At 42.1% G+C, this 20,512-nt stretch overlaps 1 protein-coding gene across 2 annotated transcripts in view; it reads left to right on the top strand.

Moving 5' to 3' along the window:
• Positions 1-19,769, top strand: part of rrp1 (ribosomal RNA processing 1) — a 43,743-nt gene extending 23,974 nt beyond the window's left edge. The window contains exons 13-17 of one of the 2 annotated variants that reach the window (XR_009791140.1): positions 6,302-7,248; positions 7,349-7,501; positions 8,621-8,687; positions 15,171-15,250; positions 18,497-18,634. Coding sequence is in view for 1 of the 2 variants with exons in the window: in XM_061792606.1 (XP_061648590.1) it covers positions 6,302-7,248; positions 7,349-7,501; positions 8,621-8,687; positions 18,497-18,714 (1,385 nt within the window). In the remaining variant the exon portion in view is untranslated. Of the gene's footprint in view, positions 1-6,301; positions 7,249-7,348; positions 7,502-8,620; positions 8,688-15,170; positions 15,251-18,496 lie in introns of both variants that reach the window. The other variant, XM_061792606.1, reaches the window with a different exon arrangement.
• The last annotated feature ends 743 nt before the right edge of the window (positions 19,770-20,512 follow it).

Genomic DNA, 20,512 nt, shown 5'->3' with positions numbered 1-20,512 from the left:
ATTTATAGGCCTCCAAGATCTTCTTCTTTTCCTTTCGGCTTGTCCCGTTAGGGGTCGCCACAGCGCGTCATTCTTTTCCATGAGAGCCTATCTCCTGCATCCTCCTCTCGAACACCAACTGCCATCATGTCTTCCCTCACGACATCCATCAACCTTCTCTTTGGTCTTCCTCTAGCTCTCTTGCCTGGCAGCTCCATCCTCATCATCCTTCTACCAATATACTCACTCTCTCTCCTCTGGACGTGTCCAAACCATTGAAGTCTGCTCTCTCTAACTTTGTCTCCAAAACATCGAACCTTGGCTGTCCCTCTGATGAGCTCATTTCTAATTTTATCCAACCTGGTCACTCCGAGAGCGAACCTCAACATCTTCATTTCCGCCACCTCCAGCTCTGCTTCCTGTTTTCTCTTCAGTGCCACTGTCTCTAATCCATACATCATGGCTGGCCTCACCACTGTTTTATAAACTTTGCCCTTCATCCTAGCAGAGACTCTTCTGTCACATAACACACCTGACACCTTCCTCCACCCGTTCCAACCTACTTGGACCCGTTTCTTCACTTCCTGACCACACTCACCATTTCTCTGGACGGTTGACCCCAAGTATTTAAAGTCCTCTACCCTTGCCATCTCTTCTCCCTGTAGCCTCATTCTTCCCCCACCACCCCTCTCATTCATGCACATATATTCTGTTTTACTTCGGCTAATCTTCATTCCTCTTCTTTCCAGTGCATGCCTCCATCTTTCTAACTGTTCCTCCAGCTGCTCCCTGCTTTCACTGCAGATCACAATGTCATCTGCAAACATCATGGTCCACGGGGATTCCAGTCTAACCTCATCTGTCAGCCTATCCATCACCACTGCAAAAAGGAAGGGGCTCAGGGCTGATCCCTGATGCAGTCCCACGTCCACCTTTAATTCTTCTGTCACACCGACAGCACACCTCACCGCTGTTCTGCTGCCCTCGTACATGTCCTGTATTATTCTAACATACTTCTCTGCCACTCCAGACTTCCGCATGCAGTACCACAGTTCCTCTCTGGGTACTCTGTCATAGGCTTTCTCTAGATCTACAAAGACACAATGTAGCTCCTTCTGACCTTCTCTGTACTTTTCCATCAACATCCTCAAGGCAAATAATGCATCTGTGGTACTCTTTCGAGGCATGAAACCATACTGTTGCTCGCAAATACTCACTTCTGTCCTGAGTCTAGCCTCCACTACTCTTTCCCATAACTTCATTGTGTGGCTCATCAACTTTATTCCTCTATAGTTGCCACAGCTCTGCACATCACCTTTGTTCTTAAAAATGGGCACCAGTATACTTTTCCTCCATTCCTCAGGCATCTTCTCACGCACTAGAATTCTATTGAACAAGCTGGTCAAAAACTCCACAGCCACCTCTCCTAGATGCTTCCATACCTCCACAGGAATGTCATCAGGACCAACTGCCTTTCCATTTTTCATTCTCTTTATTGCCTTTCTAACTTCCCCCTTACTAATCATTGCCACTTCCTGGTCCACCACACTTGCCTCTTCTACTCTCCCTTCTCTATCATTTTCCTCATTCATCAACTCCTCGAAGTATTCTTTCCATCTACCTAGCACACTGCTGGCACCAGTCAACATATTTCCATCTCTATCCTTAATCACCCTAACCTGCTGCACATCCTTCCCATCTCTATCCCTCTGTCTGGCCAGCCTGTATAGATCCTTTTCTCCTTCTTTAGTGTCCAACCTGCCATACATGTCATCATATGCCTCTTGTTTTGCCTTTGCCACCTCTACCTTTGCCCTGTGTCGCATCTCAATGTATTCCTTTCGCCTCTCCTCGGTCCTCTCAGTGTCCCACTTCTTCTTAGCTAACCGTTTTCCTTGTATGATTTCCTGTACTGTGAGGTTCCACCACCAAGTCTCCTTCTCTCCTTTCCTGCCAGAAGATACACCAAGTACTCTCCTGCCTGCTTCTCTGATCACCTTGGCTGCAGTGGTCCAGTCTTCTGGAAGCTCTTCCCGTCCACCGAGAGCCTGTATCACCTCTTCCCGAAAAGCTGCACAACACTCGTCCTGTCTCAGCTTCCACCACATGGTTCTCTTCTCTGCCTTTGTCTTCCTAATTTTCCTCCCCACCACCAGAGTCATCTTACACACCACCATCCTATGCTGTCTAGCCACACTCTCCCCTACCACTACCTTACAGTTGGTAACCTCCTTCAGATTACATCGTCTGCACAAGATGTAATCCACCTGTGTGCTTCTACCTCCGCTCTTGTAGGTCACCCTATGTTCGTGCCTCTTCTGGAAAAAAGTGTTCACTACAGCCATTTGCATCCTTGTTGCAAAGTCTACCACCATCTGTCCCTCCAAGTTCCTTTCCTGGATACCGTACTTACCCATCACTTCTTCATCACCCTTATTACCTTCACCAACATGTCCATTACAATCTGCAACAATTACGACTCTCTCTCTGTCTGGGATGCTCAGAACTACATCATCTAGCTCCTTCCAGAATTTCTCTTTCACCTCTAGGTCACATCCTACCTGTGGGGCATAGCCACTAATCACATTACACATAACACCCTCAATTTCAAATTTCAGCCTCATCACTCGATCTGATACTCTTTTCACCTCCAAGACATTCTTAGCCAACTCTTCTTTTAAAATAACACCGACTCCATTTCTCTTCCCATCTACACCATGGTAAAATAATTTAAACCCTCCCCCTAAACTTCTAGCCTTACTGCCTTTCCACCTGGTCTCCTGGACACACAATATATCAACCTTTCTCCTAATCATCATGTCAACCAACTCCCGAGATTTTCCTGTCATAGTCCCAACATTCAAAGTCCCCACATTCAGTTCTAGGCTCTGTGTTTTCCTCTTCTCTTTCTGCCGAAGAACCCGCTTTCCACCTCTTCTTCTTCTTCTTTGACTTCGACTTCGACCCACAGTAGCTGAATTTCCAACAGCGCCCTGCAGGTTGACGGCGCCGGTGGCGGACGTTGTTAACCCGGGCCACGACTGATCCGGTATGGAATTCTTTGGATGAACGCTCATATTTGTTTGGCAAGGTTTTAAGCCGGATGCCCTTCCTGACGCAACCCTCTGCATTTATCCGGGCTTGGGACCGGCCTACAGTTTGCACTGACTTGTGCCCCCCATAGGGCTGCATTTTATAGGCCTCCAAGATACGATAGGAAATTTATGGAGGACTTCTCAGAACTGCTGTCAGTTATTTGTACTGACTACAACTATTTTGTCATAACGGGAGACTTTAACATTCATGTTGACAATAACGTGGGGGGGGGAAAAAAATCTAAAGAACTCTCTGCTGTACTAAACACATTTGACCTCTCTCAACATATTAAGAGTCCAACCCACACTCAAGGTCACATCTTAGACCTGGTCATCTCTAAAGATGTTGAAATTCTGTCAATTTGACATTAATGATAGGGTTATTTCTGACCATTTTTGTGTATTCTTTGAATTACAGATTCTTCCAAAAGTTCAGACAACCTCTATGTCTTTTAAGAAAAGGTAAATAAATGACAGCACCGCTTCTAAGTTTATGGAGACTGTTGCTGTGCCACAAACTGTGAATGCTGAGACAGTTGATGAACTTTTGGATAATTTCACCTGTAAAATCTCAAATGTCATGAATGCTGTCGTTCCTATTAAAACTAAGACAATCTTGAGGTGACCTAGAACACCGTGGAGGAGCACAATGATGGTAAAGACCTCTAAATCAAAGTGTAGGAAAGCAGAACGTAAGTGGAGAAAAACTAAACTCCAAATTGAATATGACCTCTACAGACAAAGTCTTTGTAATTTTAACCAAGCGTTAGTCAGGGCGAGACAGCAACACTTTCCTGAAATCATCAGTAAGAACTTCAACAATACTCGCACTCTGTTTGCTGTGGGTAACAAGCTCACAACACCCCCGAATCAGATCGCTCCAAAACTCCTAACAGCAGATAAATGCAATGAATTTTCTTATTTTAGTGAAAGAATACAATCCATCAGGTTAAATATTAGCACAAATCAGCAAAAAGATAAAATGATACTACATCTAAAGCCACCCAGGAAAAACTCTACCATGTCAGAATTTGATACAATTGACCAAAAAACTGGAGAGAAAATGGTTCAGCAGCTGAAACCATCAACGAGCTGTCTTGACTCAATACCATCTGACTTTTTTAAAGATATTGCGAAGTCTGTAACAGCTGATTTGCAGCAAATAATCAATTGCTCACTTGAGTCAGGAGAGTTTCCTAAAGCTCTTAAAGTAGCTGCCATTAAGCCTCCGCTAAAAATTAGAGCGCTGGACGCTTCCATGTTAGCAAGCTATAGACCCATCTCAAATCTCCCTTTCATAGCCAAGATTGTTGAGAAAGTTATTTTTAATCAACTCAGCAATTTCTTGAACTTAAATTGACTTTTTGACAAATTTCAGTCAGGGTTCCGAACTAATCACAGTACAGAATCTGCTCTGATCAGTGCTAAATGATATAAGGTTGAATACTGACTCGGAAAAGGTGTCAATTCTGGTCCTGTTGGGCCTCAGTGCTGCTTTTGATACGGTCGATCATAATATACTGCTGAACAGGTTGGAAACGTGGGTAGGACTGTTTAGTCCAGTCCTTAAATGGTTCAGGTGCTACCTGGAGGAAAGGAGTTATTTTGTAACCGTTGGAAGTGTTCAATCTCATCGAATGGCAATGACCTATGGGGTCCCTCAAGGGTCAGTTCTTGGTCCTTCCTGTTCAGCCTATATATGCTACCCTTGGGTCAAATTCTTCACAACTTTAATGACTATCATAGCTATGCAGATGACACAGTTATATCTAGCAGTAGCTCCAGATGAGTACAGTTCAATTGAGGTGTTGTGTCGCTGTCTAAAACAGATAAATATCTGGATGAGCCAAAATCCTCTGCAATTAAACCACAACAAAGCTGAGATAATTGTTTTTGGCAATGAAAAAAAGAGAATTGCTGTTAGTAACGCTCTTCAAAAACCAAAGACCAAGTCCGAAACCTTGGTGTTCTGATAGATTCCGACCTGACTTCCAACAGTCATATCAAATCAATTACTAAACCTGCCTTCTACCATCTGAAAAACATATCCAGAGTGAAGGCTTGCATATGTCAAGCAGACCAGGAGAAGCTCATCCATGCTTTTATCTCAAGTGGACTTGACTATTGTAATGGTCTTTTGACTGGACTCCCTAAAAAGAGCATTAAACAGCCGCAGCGCATTCAGACTGCTGCGGCTCTTCTGACCAGAACAAAGAGGTCAGAGCATATTACTCCAATTCTAAAGTCTTTACACTGGCTTCCAGTCAGCTTTAGAATAGATTTTAAAGTTCTGCTACTGGTCTATAAATCACTAAACCGTTTAAGTCCTGAATACATGAATGAAATGCTAATGGAATATAAACCCAGTAGGGCCCTGAGATCGACAGACTCAGGTCAAATAGTGGAGCACAGCGTCCAAAGCAAATATGGTGAAGCAGCATTTAGCTATTATGCTGCACACAAATGGGATAAGTTGTGAACAGAAGTGACGTCAGCCCCAAGTGTGCATGTTTTTAATTCCAGGTTAAAAACTCTCTTTTTCCCATGCTTTTTAGAGCATTTCCACTTTTAAATATTTCTTGCACTGTATGCTGTTTTAATTGTATTTTTATTTATTTTTCTCTTTGTTTTAAATGTTTATAAGCTGTTTTTTGTCTTTGTTTTTAAATGCTTTTAATCATGTAAATCACATTGAGTTACCTTGTGTATGAAATGCGCTGTATAAATAAATTTGCTTTGCTTACCACGCATGTTTTGGGGATGTGGGAGGAAACCAGAGCCGCTAAATATAGTTAAAGAAACAAAACATTTTCAACTGGAGGAATAGAAAGGCAGTGGCAAACGCCCACCACGTAATTCAAAATGCAGTGTAAAAAGGCTTTTACGGACACACGGACGCGCACAGTTTGTCTCTTGTCCTCCGTTAAACCCCTGTGACTGCCTCACCGAACTCAAGGGGTTCGATCAAACCAAGGTTAAGAGCCACTGCTGCAGGCCGTAATTTGCCATGGAGAAAACAAAATTCAGATCTCTACAAAAACACAAATAAGGCAGAGTTGTCCGCAAGTAATGGGGGGGATAGATTCCAAAAAAAGATGTGATTATGAATAGGTGAATTTGCAAAAATGAAATGTGGGTGTCCTCTGTACACTTTAAACTGTTCAAATGTTCTGTATTTACTAAATCTCAGTTCTCATTTATTAAAAACTGTTTTGTCTCTCCTTCAGGAAAGAAAAAACTTAAACTCAAGCAAGATGGTGACTCTGGTAAAGATGATGTGAAGCCAACAGACCTGATTGTCAAAGACATCAAAAAGCCAAGGAAAACAAAAAAAAGGGCACGTCGTGGTGATTGCTTAAGTGGTGATTTAAATGCCAGCACATCTTATGTAGAGGACACTGAAGTTCCAAATCAAAGCAAGATTCTGCTGAATGGTTCTGCAGATAAGGCAGGGGCATCTGTTTCTGTCTCAGATAAAGCCTCCAAACGCAATTCTTGCATAACCAGCAATGGCAAATCAAAAAAGAAAAAAAAGAGGGCAACATCAGAGCTTAAACAAGAAGTAAGCAATAATAACACTGCCCAGGAGGTTGACACAACTGCGGTGATGGCTGACTACGAGGGCACCTCAAAACTCACTAAGTTTGAATCTCAAGTTGACAGGAGGGAAGCTTCAGCTCTCTGTGAGATCACATTAAATGAACCTGAACTTCAGACCTTAAACAACGCCAAGACAAAGGCTCAAAAAGTGAAAGCCTCTGTGACGTGGTCACAGCAAAAATTGTTAGATTCTCCGTCAGTGTCTTGTCATACTTCTGATGATGTTGGCACATCCCGAGGACTTAAGAATGCTACAGCCTTGACTAATAAGAGTAAGAGAAAAAAAAATAAAGGAGATAAAGTAGCTATTGCAAGTCAAAGTGCTACCAATGAAAGTGAATCTGCATCTGACCTTCCCATGGAAACTCCGCAGAAGAAGAAAAATAAGCGAAGCTCAGTACAGGTCAAAAAGGTTGGCAGCGTGGAAAAGGAGCCGAAGCTGTTCTCTTCCTCAGAGAAGCTGAAGAAGAAGAAAAGAAAGATACCTGTAGAGTTTGAGTTTGAGGCTGTTGAACTTGAGTCTGCCACACCAACCAATAACAGTACACCCAGAGCAGCGGGTGGCAAGATAAAAGTGAGTATTAAATGAGAGTATTTTTAGTATTGATATAATTAATCTGTGAACGTTGTCAGATCACTTTCCCAGGCAAATCAAAAGTACTTCTCCACTTCAGGAAATGTATGGTTCATCTACACCAAAAGCCAAGCCGAAGTTGATGAAGACATTGTCACGTGACTTGGTCACATTTCAGACAAATGCCAAAGTTCCAACACCACTCTTCTTCAGGGCTGCAGGAAGCTGCAAAACTGCACTCATTGGCAACGAGGTAAAGTTATTCTTCCCTCACATTAGGAAAGTTTGTTGGAATGTTCAAATTCAAATGATTTGATGAACAGGTAATATGGTCACTATTTTTTATAGAGTGGCGCCTTGAGATAAGAGTTTAATTAGGGGCTGGCAGCAGCAGCCGCAGCGAGGGGCCTATTGTCATCACAACAATGATTATTTTCCTTCATTATTATTATTATTCTTACATAGAATGAATTGCATTTTTGAGTGCCTAAACACCCTGATTTGCACAAAATTCTGCACACACATCGGGCCTAGCGATGCTAAAATTAAACAATTTAACATTGTTAAAAATGCACTTCCAATAAAGTATTGGCAAAACCGGTTGTCATTTTGAATGTAACTAATAGTTACTTGTACTCTAGCATATTACTTTTAAAATCAAAGTAATCAGTTGAGGAACTAGGTTACTTTTAAAATCAAGTAATCAGTAAGTAAAGTAAGTTTTCGTGGTAACTGGCAACTCTGTTCGCCATGACAAAACCTGTAGAAACTTGAATCCAGATGGCCATATCTTTTCTAAACTTCTCACTTGACAGTCCACACTTAAAGGCAACTATGGAAGAAAAAATAATTGTACAAATAGCACCACCTACTGGCACAAGGAAATGAAGTTCCATACTTTGTTGTTCTCCTGTAGGAGGTTAATCCAATCTACCTAATATTTGCTCAGAAGACTGTTAAGCCCTTCATGATGACACAATACAAAGTTTGTTTTTAAAATGATAATATAATATAATAAAATAAAGCAGTCATGCGAACAGTGCAGTTACTGTTGCAACATTTGGGGAGAATTGTTTTGTGACATTTGCTTTAAAAAAGGATTTTTTCCCTACAAACTGGCTATTTCAGATGTTTTTAGCAATTCACGCTCAGTGGACATCTCAGTATTAACTTAGAATAATTATTGTGGGATTGCTCATACATTTTTGTGGCTGTCATTGTAAAGTTGGAATTGTGAGGTTAACATGGTTGATCAAGGCAGTGAATATTTCCCGAGATCCCAATCCCCTACCAACTTGCCTGAATGCTTATATAAACTTACATTATATTCTTTCTGTTAATCCTGTTTTTTGTTTTTTTTTGTCCTCCACAGATGGGTCAAACTCCCACGTCAGACTCCAAGAAGGTGACCTTCCATCTAAAGAATAATAAAACAGCTGGTAAGAAACTGTTTAATATATTTGTATATATTTTAAGGCCCCAGCAGTATGACAGCTTTTTGCTGTTAATAAGTCACGGTACTTTTACTCCGTGACAATGATCTAAATGTCGCTCGCTACTTGTATTTATCAATTATTGCTTATTTATCAACTATTTCATGCGCGACACTTCGACTTCCGCATCGGGCGCTATTTGTGTCCTCCAATTTAAGCACAAGTGACGTTTAAGTCTAGGTCACCAATCAAACGACACAAGAAAGTCACATGACCTCACACGACGTCTTCCATTGGGCTTCTGGACAAAGGTATTCACACGAGATAAGCCTTCCCCCTGATCGTCGTTCAGCTGTGTTGGGAAGGTCGTCGTTACAATGAAGACAATGGCGCGCTACTGTTGTTTACATTTCGCCGAACAAAAACAACAGCTGTTGCTATTTTTGCGTTGAGGTGCTGCGTGTCGGGGCCTTGTTTTGTGGTCCCAAGTGGAACTGCGAAGCACGCGTAACATCGGCGACGACCTGATCGGCTAGTACATTTTGTATTAATTAGGAAATGCGGCTACAAATATGGACTTAGTTAATGTTAAATGTATTAAGCGACGGAGCACTGTTCAGGATTGTCACAACACAGAATGAATTAACTTGAAATTCAGAAATGGTCAATAAAAGCTGAAAAATATTTACCTTAATATTTTCCTGGAAGATGGATTTGGGATTAGCCTTTGAAGTTGGTAAGCGTGAAAAATTAAGTGAAACAGACAATGATTTTCGTAAATTCTTTTCCAGAATGAGAGTGCTTAAAGAGGAGGATGCTATTCGTGTGGCACAGCTTGAAGCAGGCATCAGGTGCTGGTGGAGATGGGCCTGGCTCAAGTTGGAGGCCAGAACAAAAAAGCAAAGAAATTAGGCAAATTTAATTTCAATATTAAACTTGTACATCAAGTTTGAGCGGCGTAAATAAGTTTTTCTGCGTGAGGAATAAATTTTTTTTGCCTTATTGTACTCTTTAGAGTCCTCCAGATAGCTTAATTTATCTAAAAAAAAAAAAACAATTCTCTGTGTGTTCTCCCAAATAATAATTTTTTTTTTTTTTGGGTCACCTTTTTCATGCCTTTGGTGTTTGCATGTCTGTGTCTGGAACCCTGCTGCGTTCCAGACACGCCATGTTTCCACAAACACCAAAACACAGCACTCTCCCACAGTCTTACGGGTAAATCGGAGCAGTCGAATGTCATCCAGCTTGTTGTCCTGAGAGCGTACGTTGGCTTACACGATGGAGGGCATTGCCGGCTTGTATAGTTTAGCCGCTAGCCAAGCTTGGATAACTGCGCTTGCCCCTTTTCTGCTTCCTCCTCCACCGTTCATGGCACCTCCACTCTGGGCGCGACGCAGGAGTGGGCGTCGCAGTTGTTGTAGGCACCCGGAACAGACCGCGGTTCCGTAGCCCCTAAGTGAGGGTAGAGTTTAACGCCGTAAAAGTAGTTCTGCCGATGTCGAGCAGAAGCCTCCGACTCTATCTGTGTCATGGAACATATAGACACGACGAAGACGGACTAAACACTCTGACGTTTGTGACAGAGAGCAGTCGCTGCGTAAGCATGCCCCACCATCTTGAGCGGGAAAACAAAACAAAAAAACTTGAGCCCAGTAACTTGACAATACTTGCCACTTTTGATCAAAGTATTGAGAAACAAACACTGCAGCTCTCTCTCAATAGCTCAGCATGACAATGTTTATTTCAGGAGTTTCAGAATGATGTAACGATAAAGTTGGTGTTCTCAACGGCTAGCACTAAGGTGGAAGTGTCACACCATACTAAAACTGAATTAGAGCTTATTTATTTTAATAGCTAATACCTTGTTGGGCCAATTCAATTACAGGAATTGACCAGGAGGTCACTCTTTCAGACACTACCTAAAGTAATGGTTTTCTTTAAAAAAATACAACAACAAAAAAAAACACAGTACAACATAAATCAACAATAAATGTTGCACTTGCATAAGGTACACATTCCACAAAGTACTGGTAACAGACACAGCAACGACAATTATCGTAACAGTAATGTTAATGAAAAAAATAAAAATAAAAATCCTCATTGAATTGTGGGAATCTCATGTATGCTTGTTTTCGTGACCATTAGCAGCGAGCTTTGTAAGCGATCACGCAAATAGTTATGTGGGGGGTTGCGGGTCAAAATTAGCATATTGCGCATCAAAGTACCTTTTCACATTGAAAAGCAAAAGTGCAAATCAGGCTTACCGCGGAGACAGTCTTGAAGATGGAAGTAGGCAGAGGCATAGGTGACACAACGCGCTTACCCGGGAAGACATCTGTTACAAAATGCAACGCCGAATTGAGGAGAGAGAGAAAAGACAAATGGCAAAAGTGGTGGTAGCATTTCCGAGTGAAATGCAAGGCGAGCACCCGTTTGTTGTAACACGGACCATTTCTCTCCGACGTCGCGGGACCCGAGAGACGGGGGAAGTTAACATAGCGCAAATCAATAACCTTAACGTTAGTCTCCGTTACTATCATAATGTTTGCGCTGCGGTGTGTCTCTTAATTATGAGTACCATCAAATGTGTGGCTTGTATTTATTTTATTTATTTTTAAATAGCACAACCATAACCATACATAGTGTGCTTTTTGCACAGTGTAGTCTTTGTATGACATGGCCAATCTGCACAAAGGCTGTTAATGCTTTTAAAATTAATAATAAATGAATGCCTTTTATGCACCTGAATTCAAGAAACTGTTGGTTACATAAAACAGGAAACCAATTACCATATTTTCGCGACTATAAGGCGCACCATATTAAGTGGCGCAGTCTCAGTTATGGAGTCTATTTCTGTATTTAACACATACATAAGGGGCACCGTATTATTGGGCGCAGGCATGGTAAAACATATGCTAGCTTAAAACATACGGTACATACATCTGTCATCCATCGCTCCCACGCCGCTCGCAACTTCACTTTGAACGCCCTGTTTACACTGATTGGTTGGAGTTCCTTCGTCAAGCCTCCCGGAATGATGGCAAGCGCCGAGTTCATTTGGTGCGCTTGGTTTTTCACAGCGGCTGTGAGATGGGCGCGCATGGAGTCACAGCCCCTATGATGAGTAAAATCATTGGATTACGTTTTCCCTTGCCCGGACGCGGGTCACTGGGGCCCCCCTCTAGAGCTAGGCCTGGAGGTGGGGCTCAAAGGCGAGCACCTGGTGGCCGGGCTTGCACCCATGGGGCCCGGCCGGGCAGAGCCCGAAAGGGTAATCTGGGTCCCCCTTCCCATGGGCTCACCACCTGTGGGAGGGGCCATAGGGGTCAGGTGCAATGTGAGCTGGGTGGGAGCCGAAGGCGGGGACCTTGGCGATCCGATTCCCGGCTACAGAAGCTGACTAGGGACGTGGAATGTCACCTCTCTGGCAGGGAAGGAGCTCGAGCTGGTGTGTGAGGTCGAGAAGTTCCGACTAGATATAGTCGGACTCTCCTCCACGCACAGCTTGGGCTCTGGTACCAGTCCTCTCGAGAGGGGTTGGACTCTCTTCCACTCTGTAGTTGCCCACGGTGAGAGGCGCCGAGCAGGTGTGGGTATACTTATTGCTCCCCGGCTCGGCGCCTGTACGTTGGGGTTCACCCCGGTGGAGGAGAGGGTAGCCTCCCTCCGCCTTCGGATGGGGGGATGGGTCCTGACTGTTGTTTGTGCCTATGCACCAAACACCAGTTCAGAGTACCCACCCTTTTTGGAGTCCTTGGAGGGGGTGCTGGAGAGCGCTCCCGCTGGGGACTCCATCGTTCTGCTGCGGGACTTCAATGCTCACGTGGGCAATGACAGTGAGACCTGGAAGTGCGTGATTGGGAGCAACGGCCCCCCCGGTCAGAACCGAGCGGTGATCTGTTATTGGACTTCTGTGCTAGTTACGGATTGGCCATAACGAACACCATGTTCAAGCATAAGGGTGTCCACACGTGCACTTTGCACCAGGACACACACACCCTAGGTCGCAGTTCTATGATTGACTTTGTGGTCGTGTCATCGGACTTGCGGCCGCATGTCTTGGACACTCTGGTAAAGAGAGGGGCGGAGCTGTCAACTGATCACCACCTGGTGGTGAGTTGGCTCCGATGGTGGGGGAAGATGCCGGCCCGACGTGGCAGGCCCAAACGTATTGTGAGGGTCTGCTGGGAACGTCTGGCGGAATCCCCTGTCAGAAGGAGTTTCAACTCCCACCTCCGACAGAACTTTGCTCATGTTCCGGGGGAGGCGGGGAACATCGAGACCAAGTGGACCATGTTCCGCGCCTTCATTGCTGAGGCGGCCGACCGGAGTTGTGGCCGTAAGGTGGTCGGTGCCTGTCGTGGCGGCAATCCCCGAACCCGTTGGTGGACACCAATGGTGAGGGATGCCGTCAAGCTGAAGGAGTCCTATCGGGCCTTTTTGACCTGTGGGACTCCTGAGGCAGTTGATGGGTACCGGCTGGCCAAGCGAAATGCAGATTTGGTGGTCGCTGGAGCAAAAACCCGGGCATGGGAGGAGTTCGGTGAGGCCATGGAGAAAGACTTCCGGACAGCTTCAAGGAAATTCTGGTCCACCATCTGACGTCTCAGGAGGGGAAAGCAGTGCACCATCAACACTGTGTATAGTGGGGATGGGGCGCTGCTCACCTCGACTCGGGACGTTGTGAGCCGGACGTTGTGGAACGGGCAGAGTAATTTTTGTTTGTTCTTCTGGGTGGGAAGTTCACACTGGGAGCTCTTATTAGAAGTGCATTTAATATGTGAAATCCCATTATGAACCTAAACAAAGGTTTTGAACAACCAACCTCTAAAACGGTTCGGTTAAGATTTGTTAAATTATGTAAAAATGTTATGACTCCACTGTTGTCAAGATGCCAAACAGAAAAGGGGAAACTCAAACTCTATTTTTCTCAAGTTCAGCACTTTATTTGAACGTATAACTTTCTCTTTTTATTTATTTGCTCTTGTGAAATGCAGCTCCACTTTTATCTAGTAAATGAGATGTTACACAGTGGTGCTCATATGTCTAATTACAAGCAGAATTTGTAAGGTGTATACAATTCTTTATTATGCTCCAATATCATATCAGAGGCCTTAAAACAAACGTTAACGATACTATCATTTATCTTGAAAATTTGGGGGAAAATATACTAAAATATACTATAAAAATTACTAACGTGGCAGGCCTAAACACAATATATTGAGAGAGAGCAAGAGCAATGGATAACACAAAAACAATATTGTATAAACAATATAAAAGATTAAAGATGAAAGCGTAACGACTGTAATAAAAGTCTCCAATCTAGCGGGACTGTGAAGCAAGAACCGCGACCTATCGGAGGATTACTGTATCTGTATTCCGTGATGATGAGGACTCATTGTCCCATGGGCTGGGACTCACTGTTTCCATGACATGTGCATCCCAGGACTCATAAAGTCTCAAGTGTAAGGTTATCTTATATTACAAATTTCTATTAATAATAATAATTATACTTTTAACCTGCCCACGTTCTCAAGTGACGTGTGCAGTGACCAAATTAATTTCTGGTTCAGATGCGGTGTCTGTGTGGATGCATGAAAATGCGGTTCCATCCAGACATATGCGACAATTGTACTGTATCATCAAATCACTTATTGCGATCTTTTGCGACTGCATATAGCAATAGCTTAGTAATTAGCATGGCTTTGACGTTGTGTTCGCCAATCCACTCCTCGGCCTCCCTTCATGACACCTGGAAGAAGCATGGTCAGAAGTGGAGCTTATTCGCTACCATGGAGGCGATGATCTTGACTTGATCGTGACTTACAATGCGTTGACACCGGACACAAAGAGAATGTTCGTCTCCACGGCTTGGCAGCCGGGGGGGGGGGGCTTAGTAATATACTGTAAACTAAGCAGCTGTTAAATATGAACGCGCCGATTATGTCGGGCACTTTTTTTCGATATCAGTTACGGCCGTAACGAGTCATTAAGTGATTTGCGTAACAAAATACGGACATTCCGTAACATTTTACAGTTCTGCAATTATGAATACAAAATGGAAAATAAGACCTTTCACTTAATATTGATGACTAATTGGTTTCCTTTTTTATATAAGAGTTTTTATTTCTTAAATTTACATTGTGTATAAAAGAAGGGATTAATTTAAAAAAAAAAGCATTAACAGCCTTTGTGCAGCTTCACTTAAGCAGCTAGCAATTTAGCATTTTGTGACATAATACTTTAGGTTCATGGCTGTGCATTTATGAGATTAGACCAGCTGACTAGAAATAAGACGAATATTATTTGTCCTACTACAAGTTTTGGAAGTGTTCAATTTGTACTAACTAAAATGAAGAAACTTCAAGAGAAAATAAATATTTTCTTCATCTCCCTTCACCAAAACCGTCTTTGTGTACATGATGATCCATTTTCGTGGCCACATTTGCCATCTTTTTTGCCTACTTAACTCAGTTTTTCCGCTGACAGATTGGCCACAAGTTCCGAAGTGACTACACTGAGCAAAAAGCACCCTGTACGGTCCCCTCCAAAAGTATTAGAATGGCAAGGTAGATGTCTTGGTTTTTCTTGTGTACTCAAGACATTTGGGTTTCAGATCAAAAGATGAATATGAGACAAAGGTTCAGAATTCCAGCTTTTATTTCATGGTATTTACATCTAAATGTGTTAAACAACTCAGGACAGAGCACTTTTTGTTTGATGCCACCCACTTTTCAAGTGAGCAAAATTTTTGGGACATGACTGGTGGTTGTTTCTAGTTGCTTTGCTGTTTGTTGCCTTTTAGATTTATTACTTAAACATTGGCTTTGGGTTTCACCTGTGAAAACTGCATTAACTGTCAAGCAAACATGAAGACCAGTGAGCTGTCTATAGGAGAAAATTAGGAATGTCCTGAAAAAGAAATACTACTGGTGTACTGAGCAACAGACAATGAATTCTGAAGTCTCCAAAACCATTTCATCTGGCAATTTACAGAAAATGCATCCAAACTAATCGGAGAAGCTTCATCATGCAACATGACACTGACCCAAAACACACTGCCGACAAAACAAAGATCTTCATCATGGGGGAAAAGTAGAAGTCTTAGACTGGCCAAGAAACCCCCAGAAACAAACAAGAATTAAAAGGGGCTGCAGTAACGGCCTGGAAAAGCATTTCAAATGAAGAATAAAAGTCTGCTGAAGTTAATGGGTCACAGGCTTGATTCAGTTATTGCAAGTAAGGGTTATGCCACCAAATATTAAATGTTATTCAATTATTTAAGTTTATCTCATAATGTCTGTTCCAATACTTTTGGGGCGGCACGTTGGACGACTGGTTAGCACATCTACTTCACAGTTCTGTGGACCCAGGTTGTATACAGCTATAAGCTGAAATTAATCTATACGCATTTACCTCCATATGGCAGGCTGCTTGCTTCCGTCTGCAATGAACCATTACAGCAATCAATTTTAAGAAAAAAGCCTATTTGAATTGATCTAACCTCACTATTTTCACTAAAATCACTTTCAATAATGGGGACAATTCCACTGGAGGCTTCTGCAGAACGAGGAAATAGCCTGTTTTACAGCACTTTCCAGACATTTGGAGCGTTCAAGAGCATTTATAAATTTGTTCTCAAGCTATTTGCACCACTTTAAATTGGTTATTGCGAAAAATAACAGTGGTGACAGACCAAGTATATCCATTTGTGAAGCAACCAAAAACACATACTAGTACAAGGAGAATGTGCTCGTCTTCTGTCACTGACGTCAGTGGGCTCACACAAGTTTCAACCTAAATGCGGACGGGCCAAAATCTGGCTGAAAATCAAATGTCATCAGAAAACACGCCTAAAATTACTACAGAGTCTATTTTGGTGTAATTGTTCTTCTGCAGACATCATGCAGAACTATGGTATAAGTGCCAGTGTTTGCAGTATTCGTCCTTTAATTTGTCTTTGTCTTTAAATTGTAAAAGAACATAAACGTTTGCTTAAAAATCTGAAATATAGCAGGGGCTTGAACGATAAGCCGTTCACTGCATCCACAATGGTTCAATGTTTGATAATGCTCACATACGTTGTAGTCGTGCTGTTCTACAAATTAACTTAATCATACTATTAACCCCTCATAGTGCACTGGCAAATACATTCATGATTGAAAAATGTTACCCCAGAAAATATTGTTGTACAGTATGATTTTATTTTTTTGCTTTCAGCATAATAAATGATCAAGTATATACTTTTTTTTTTTTTGTATATTGAACCTTCTCATTATCATAACCTTTTTTTTCGTGATTGTCTGGGAGAACCAACGCAACTCCTCCCTTATACAACCCCAATTCCAATGAAGTTGGGATATTGTGTTAAACAAATAAAAACAGAATACAATAATTTTCTAATCATGTTCAACCTATATTTAATTGAATACACTACAAAGACAAGATATTTATTTCCCGCACTCTTTTACTACGAAGCCACGCTGTTGTAACACGTGCAGAATGTGGTTTGGCATTGTCTTGATGAAATAAGCAGGGGCGTCCATGAAAAAGACGTTGCTTGGATGGCAGCATATGTTTCTCGAAAACCTGTATATACCTTTCAACATTAATGGTGCCTTCACAGATATGTAAGTTACCCATGCCATTGGCACTAACACAGCCCCATACCGTCACAGATGCTGGCTTTTGAACTTTGCGTCCATAACAGTCCAAATGGTTCTTTTCCTCTTTGGCCCGGAGGACACGACGTCCACAATTTCCAAAAACAATTTGAAATGTGGACTCGTCGGACCACAGAACACTTTTCCACTTTGCATCAGTCCATCTCAGACGAGCTCGGGCCCAGAGAAGCCGGCGGCGTTTCTGGGTGTTGTTGATAAATGGCTTTTGTTTTGTATAGTAGAGTTTGAAGTTGCACTTACGGATGTAGCGCCGAACTGTGTTTCCTGAAGTGTTCGTGAGCCCAGTTGGTGATATCCTTTACACATTGATGTCGGTTTTTGATGCAGTGCCGCCTGAGGGATCGAAGGTCACGGGCTTTCAATGTTGGTTTTCGGCCTTGCCGCTTACATGCAGTGATTTCTCCACATTCTCTAAACCTTTTGATGATATTACGGACCGTAGATGATAAATTCCTTGCATTTGTACGTTGAGGAACATTGTCCTTAAACTGTTCGACTATTTTCCTCACGCACTTGTTCACAAAGAGGTGAACCTCGCCCCATCTTTGAATGACTGAGCAATTCAGGGAAGCTCCTTTTCTGCCCAATCATGGCACTCACCTGTTCCCAATGAGCCTGTTCACCTGTGGGATGTTCCAAACAGGTGTTTGATAAGCATTCCTCAACTTTCTCAGTCTTTTTTGCCACCTGTCCCAGCTTTTTTGGAACGGGTTGCAGCCATAAAATTCTAAGTTAATGATTATTTGCTAAAAACAATAAAGGTTATCAGTTTGAACATTAAATAGCTTGTCTTTGTAGTGTATTCATTTAAATATAGGTTGAACATGATTTGCAAATCATTGTATTCTGTTTTTATTTGTTTAACACAACGTCCCAACTTCATTGGAATTGGGGTTGTAGTTGCACATGTGGTATCCCTTTCAATTCATGTTTAAGTTACCAAGTAGGGTTCCTTGCCTTATACAAAGCTCTTCTCCATAATTTGTACCAATCAAAATTGAGCATTATGTATTAAACGAATATTTTTTTCCACACAGCCTCTGTATTGAATCAAAGATTGAATTAACTAATTGTGTTGATGGCGTGTGAAGTGTATGGTCTGCTTGACTCTTGCTTATTGTCATGTTACAGAGTTCATGAAGAATGATCGCAGCCTGTTACTAAGCCCAGAGGGGTCCTCAAAAGTGCCCTTTGACCCAAAACAGAAACCCAAATCTGGAGTCTTAAAGTCTTCTCCCATCCCACTCTCCACCAACATCAAGAAGACTCCCAAGGCTAGCAGGAAGAGGGGTTTGAGTACTCCAAAAAGCACGCCTAAAAGGCGGCCCAGTGCAGCTGACTTTTTTTGAAATCCTACGCTTAGAATGCTGTAGATACAAAGTAAACTGATTTTGTCAACTTTTAAACTTGTCATTCTGGGTGATTTTATCATGACCCATTTACAAAATATTGTACAGTAATCTTCCCGAGAATATTTCCACACCAGACAAATGTTAAGATCTAACCAGATTATTATTATTATTTTTTTTCCCCCCATTTTGTTCCTGCAACATCACAACTGGAGTCAATCTTCTCACATGGATGTGCAAATTAGGCGGGTAAAGAGCCCATGCACTGTAAATATAGTAAGAGAATATAGGGTACACCACTGACAAAACATTTTTAGATTGTAATTGGTCAACCTGAAAGGCACCATTTGTTGGTTTGATCTGGTCTACTTTGATTTTATGTCAATTCAGTTTCAAGCCACCTGGGTTTTTACTTTGTACTTTACAAAAAAAATCCATATGAAACAAAATGTTTGTGTTCGGGAATTTACTGAAGGTGGATTTGAAAATGAACTGTTAATTCCTTCACAAATTAAGCAGCATGTTAAGGTTGCTGCAGTGAAAAGATAAGCAAATAATCTTCAGTGAGGAAACTCAAGTTTGTCCATGGGTTCCAGATTTAAGGCTGTTATTTACTAATTATGGTTCTATTTACAATTATCACTTTCTTCAAATACTATGGAAATGGCGTAAAGTACTAAAATAAGAAATTCTTAAATTGTAAATGCCATATCTTTGCCAAATTTAAAGTTGTAAGACTCCACTCAATGTACATCTTGATTTATGTCAAATCCATTTTGGTGATAAAAATACAAAGTTATTGTTTTAAATCTAATTTAACAAAAGGGTACATACCTTACATGGGCGCATGGCTCTAGCTAAGTACAGTATGGAGTCCTCTAGATCCAGAAGTGGTAATTTTTATTCTTACATGACACATTCAGAATTTCGACAAACAAATGGTTGTAGCGGTCCAAATTAATTTGGTTTGTGGCATTGTTCCCTGTACAACTGTATTCTGCTCTTACATATGCAAGTTTGGCTCATTGAAATAAAAATAACCTACTCGATCTTAAGTTATCTGCCTATTTATGAAAATGTGTATTAGCGAACCCTGTTGCCCAGTTGGTGGCACACTGCAAATGACAGCACGGAAGTGATGCATGTCCTTCAAAACAGAGTAAAAATGTTGCAGAATCACATATAAGCGGCATAACATGCATTGCCTAAGTCATATTGAAGCGATTCGAGCTTAAGGGGGCACCTTTTTTCTTTCTATACTTCCAAGATACTTTTATTGTCAATTCTACAATATGCGTAGCACATCCAGAGGATTGAAATGATTATACTCAAGGGCCCACAGTGCGACAAAAAATATGAATAATAATTGTAGAATTAGTAGCCATATGAACACAGCTTCAATTAAGTTATTACTAAAGCCAGGTAAAGATCACACTCCCGGCGAATTATCGGACCTCATCACTGATTAATGTAAATATCAAGAATATCTCGAAAGCTGTTAAGGATGCTCTTTAGAACGAGCACATGATGGGGGTCGGGACTCTGGGTATTCTCAGCTTGCGCAAGAAGTAGAGACGCTGGTGAGCTTTCTTGGCCATTGATGAGATGTTGCTGGTCCAGGAGAGGTCCTCAGTGACGTGCACTCCCCGGACCTTGGTGTGCGCACCCTCTCCACCGCAGCACCGTTGATGTTCAGGGGAGCATGCTGGGAGTGCATTCTCCTGAAGTCCACAACAATCTCCTTAGTTTTCTCCATGTTTAGGGAGAGATTGTCGTCCGTGCACCATCCAGGCAGGCG

This window comes from Phyllopteryx taeniolatus, chromosome 12 (genome assembly GCF_024500385.1).
Source record: "Phyllopteryx taeniolatus isolate TA_2022b chromosome 12, UOR_Ptae_1.2, whole genome shotgun sequence".
Classification (NCBI taxonomy): domain Eukaryota; kingdom Metazoa; phylum Chordata; class Actinopteri; order Syngnathiformes; family Syngnathidae; genus Phyllopteryx; species Phyllopteryx taeniolatus.
Note: the sequence above shows the minus strand (reverse complement) of the source record. Positions and strands in the feature narration are given on the sequence as shown.